Source organism: Solanum tuberosum, unplaced genomic scaffold (assembly GCF_000226075.1).
Source record: "Solanum tuberosum cultivar DM 1-3 516 R44 unplaced genomic scaffold, SolTub_3.0 scf00147, whole genome shotgun sequence".
In the NCBI taxonomy this organism is placed as follows: Eukaryota; Viridiplantae; Streptophyta; class Magnoliopsida; order Solanales; family Solanaceae; genus Solanum; species Solanum tuberosum.
In genome coordinates this window covers 521,126-525,767 of record NW_006239070.1, presented here as the reverse complement: position 1 = coordinate 525,767, position 4,642 = coordinate 521,126, and the positions used below count along the sequence as shown (strand labels likewise).

The 4,642-nt window shown below is 33.4% G+C and overlaps 1 protein-coding gene across 1 annotated transcript; it reads right to left on the bottom strand.

Annotated features, from left to right (window-relative positions):
- Positions 1–14: 14 nt before the first annotated feature.
- LOC102602280 (beta-carotene isomerase D27, chloroplastic) lies at positions 15–1,719 on the bottom strand. Its single transcript, XM_006352154.2, has 6 exons — positions 1,210–1,719; positions 1,028–1,120; positions 641–702; positions 442–548; positions 234–329; positions 15–103 (listed from the first exon to the last, which is right to left on the bottom strand). Exons 1-6 carry the CDS (start codon positions 1,609–1,611, stop codon positions 51–53), a joined length of 813 nt encoding a protein of 270 aa, XP_006352216.1. The 5' UTR covers positions 1,612–1,719; the 3' UTR covers positions 15–50.
- Positions 1,720–4,642: the final 2,923 nt, after the last annotated feature.

Genomic DNA, 4,642 nt, shown 5'->3' with positions numbered 1-4,642 from the left:
TAAACCCCCCCCCCCCCCCCATCGGCATAATTGACCAAACTGATCTCCACCTAATTCGCGCTGAGTTTTGGACAGACATTTGAGCTGGGATTTGCAATGGTGCCTGCGTAGATAAAGATGAGTTAAAATCTCATATGGTTACTCAGTTAATAGTTTTTTTCACAGAAAGTCGCTCAACTTTCTTTTATAACATCAAAGTCATTCAACTAAGGACTCTTCTCACAAAAACTTACATATACTCGCATAACAAGGTTGTTTGGAGACAGGATCTTCTTCAAATGGCGGTGGTACTTGTCCGTAAATCATTTCACAACTCATGTCTTCAAAATCTGCAATATATCCAAATTGGATGATGAGTAATAGACATATACTACTCTCCATGTACAAAAAGTGATCTAACTGCTTGTCCCCTGCAAATTAACAAAGTTGAAGAATACTTACTTGGATTCATTGTTAATGGAAGTCCGAATTCGTTTGTGAAAAAGTCTTGTGTTGGTATTTTGCACATATTCACACACATTCCTACACATCCACTGTTCTCCAAATACCTTCAATCACAAAAAACAATTTGATATTTTCCGCAATTATAACAGTAAAGTCACACAACTATTTTAGTCACAATGGATGAATCGATTTGTACCTGCACTTTTTTATGTGAACTCCACTTTTCTGCTTCACCCCATCTACCTCCACTTCGACAACCTTATTCATAACATTATAAATGAGAAGCTAGCAATTACAGAAATTCAAAACACAGTAGGCCGTTCTTTTTAGGCATAATACTAATATGCCCTTTTAACTTGGCTTTAGCTGACATCTACGTGCACAAATAGACACTTAAACTTGTAGAACAAATAGACACATTCATCCTATGTTTGTCCTACATGACAATTTTGTATCCTATGTGGCATCCTACATATATTAAGTCACGTAGGATATGTATATCTATTTGTTCAATTTTACACTGGAGGTCATAAATATCAGTGAGGCTAAGTTAAAGGACATATATATAGTTTGATTAATGTACCTCCGAAGGACCAACTAACCAGAAGAAGAAAGGCACAGTAATTGCGGCGTTGAATTCTGCTGCCCATTGGGTTGGTGGAAACAATTTCCTAAACTGTAAGCATCCAACAACAAACATATTATATGAATTAGCTATTATTATACTTTTAAGAACGATAACGTTTAACATGGAGAGGTTAGTACCTGAGCAGGAGCTCCAGGAGGAAGCATAGACATGAGGACTTCACGAACAACTTGCTGCTGCTGCAACCGTGACCTCCCCTGCATCACTTTCCGCGAAACATCCACAAAACTATCATAGTCATAATCAAAAAAACCTCTTTTCTTTTGATCAGACTCTTTTTTACTCGCGCCAAAATTCTCCATCTTACGTGCGAATAGAGTCATGAATGCCTTCTCAAACAATCCATCATTGTACTTTGTCTTCTGTCCTAATGGTGCTGGTTCCCCTGATGGCTCTGCTATCCCACATCGGATACCAATTTTAACATATCGACTCTGGCTTTGGCTTTGGCTTTGCGAGTGATAAAAGGTAGTATAATTGTTGAAAGATGGGGATGAATAGGGGATGCTAAGTAGCACCATGCTAATTAGCTATGTGCTTTCAGTGTTAAAGCTGATGCATATCGTGTGACTTCAGCAGTCTAGGCAATGGACCAAGATTTCATTGTTGCATTTTCTGTTTTGCACACAAAAACTTGTCACCACACAAATGTGATCCACCTAATAAGTGTTTAGCAGCCTCTCCTTTTTCACAACAACTTACTCTCTGTCCTTTTTTATTTGTCCAATTTTGACTATTTACTTGTTTCTTTTTACTTGTTATTTTTTGACAAATCACAAAAAAATATACTATTTTTTACCTATTATATTCTTAATTTATTTGAGAGTTAATGATTTTTAAAAAGTTAGTTGATTTTGAAATTCTATCAATTAATAAGGGTAGAATAGTAAATTCGTTATGTCAATAATTATTTCTTTAATAGATATGTCAAGTCAAAATTGGACAAGTAAATACGAACAGAAACAGTAAATGATTATTAAAGAAATAAAGATTCACTTTATCAAACAGGGGATGTTACTCACATGCGAGAGGCACGGGGATCGATACCCCGCACCTCCTTGTTTTCATTGTTTTATTTTAGAATATTACAAAACAATTTCATCCGTTCAATAAATTGAACAGTAAAAATATTATTAAATTATTGTTATTGGGTTAACAAGTTTTTAATGATTTTATAAAAAAAAAAATTGTGTTATTGGATTGATGTTGGTTTTTTAATATTGGGTTACTGGGTAAATTGGTAACTCATTAAGACAATAGTAATTTATTACTTTGCCCTATATAAATGTTAGATATAGTACCTTATGATTGGTTATTGCCTTTGTCCTTTAGTCTTCAATTCACATAATTGTCCTAGTTCTTTTATTTGTGTTGCGCTTGTATAGTTCTTTTCATGTTAGTTAAAATTGCTTCTATTTTATGAGCATTCGATAATGTTATATTATCGTCTTGTCACGCCAAGTTGTTGTTGGAGGAGTCATATAATTATTTTATGAACATTTTCTTATTGATTAAATCGAAAATCGAACCGTTAAGGACCAAAATATTTTATTTTTTAAATTAAGGACCAAAAATCGATAAACCGAACACCGAAAACTGAAAAAATATCTTTTTGATTTAATTATTGATTTAACTTATTTAAAAATCAATAAATCAAATTAATAATACATAAAACAGAATCAAACCGTGTTGGACGTAAATCTTTTACCATAGGCAGATTAATCTATCCTCTATAAAAAAAAAAAAAGAGTTATCTTCCTCCCACTTGGTGTGAACTCACAATGATCATAGCAATACCCCCAATCGTATATGCACACTATCCTCAAATCATTATGTTATATTTTAAAGTTTTGATGATTTAACAAATCAAGGGACTTGGTAGAGGGATCTGATCTCATGAATAGTAGTCCATAAATAAATGGAGAACAATTGTAAAGTTGTCAGACATGTTGTGGTGCGTGGGTACAACATAAGAGACAGAGTTTTCACCAATGACGTCCCACTAGGTTGTTTTTGTCCATTCATTATTGGACACTTTAACAAGAAACAAATTAATTTTTACAAACATTTTCGAAAAAGCAAAAGTCATCTCTCTCAAGGAAAGATTATGCTCATACGCGGCAAGGGACTTGATCGAGAGATCAAGTGTAGTCTTTAGTTGTTATGTGAGTCTAATGACTTGTGTTCAAATATTGTAAGATCTATTCCTATGCTATAAAGGGATATAGATCATTTCAGTTGTAATCTATATGAAGTCGAGTTCATATAGCTAGAGTTAGCTGTGTTGAGTTTGGTTGAGGTCTATGTTAACTAGAGGTAGTTAATATGGTGGGTAATAGAGTTATTGTTTTGTTTCATTTTGTAATAGAGTTGTTACAAGGGGAAGGAAGAGTTTAATTTCTAGATTGCAAGGGTTTATAATCTGAATCTTAGCTCTTTGTTTAGTGAATAGTTGTTGGTGAAGTCACATATCGTGATTCTCTCTTCCCTTGAACAAGGAGGTTTCCATGTAAACATCTTTGTTATTACTTCAAGTATTTTTTTTTTGTATTGTTTTTAATATTGTCAAGCGACCTGATCCCATACGTAATTTGTGGTAAATTCACATAACATTTTTTTTCTCTGAAAATTCATACAACTCATCACATAAAAGTTTAGATAATGATAAATTCAACTCTTAAATAAGCCCATAACCACCATGTTCATGTGTGAAAATTGACAAATAGATTGGGAAAAAAAACCAGAAACAAGGCAATAAATAAAACGGAAAAGGGCCAAAAATACCCTTGGACTATCCGAAAAGGTTCAAATATACCATTCATCCACCTATTTGGCTAAAAATACCCCTCACTCTACCTTTTCGGTCCACCCTTACCCTTAAAACTAACAGACTTTTATTAAATTAATTTTATTATGTGGCGGATTTCTATTTGCTGAAATTAAAACCCCACCTTCACCCCTTAATTTAACCCACACTACTAAAAAACTGGTAAAAAACGACGGAAGAAAAAGCGATGGACAACGTCGCTCCAAAAAAGCGACGGACTAAGAGATGCCGTCCGTCGCTTTTTAATTAAAATAATTATTTTTAAAATTATTTTACAAAAAGCAATGGACTGCATCTCTTAGTCCGTCGCTTTTTATTAAAAATAATTATTTATAAATTAAACAATAACCACGCTGTCCGTCGTTTTAATTTATTTTATTTTATTAATTAGTTTTTTAAAAAAGCGATGGACGACATCTCTTAGTCCGTCGCTTTTTGGTCAAAATATCTAGTCAAACATTTTAAAAAAGCGACGGACAGCGTCTCTTAGTCCGTCGCTAGCAGTCCGTCGCTTTTTTTCGCGGATTTTTGCTAATTAATTATTTTATATAGATAGCGACGCAGTCCGTCGCTTTTTATTAAAAATAATTATTTATAAATTAAACAATAACCACGCTGTCCGTCGTTTTAATTTATTTTATTTTATTAATTAGTTTTTTAAAAAAGCGATGGACGACATCTCTTAGTCCGTCGCTTTTTGGTCAAAATATCTAGTCAAACATTTT

What these genes read in the sequence shown, in the direction of transcription:
- LOC102602280 (XM_006352154.2), bottom strand. Translation starts at nt 1,611, where the DNA reads ATGGTGCTACTTAGCATCCCCTATTCATCCCCATCTTTCAACAATTAT. An exon ending in GGTTAGTTGGTCCTTCGGAG is followed by an intron (nt 703 to 1,027) that starts GTACATTAATCA and finishes GTTATGAATAAG; the next exon opens with GTTGTCGAAGTGGAGGTAGA. An exon ending in ACCTTGTTATGCGAGTATAT is followed by an intron (nt 104 to 233) that starts GTAAGTTTTTGT and finishes TTATCTACGCAG; the next exon opens with GCACCATTGCAAATCCCAGC.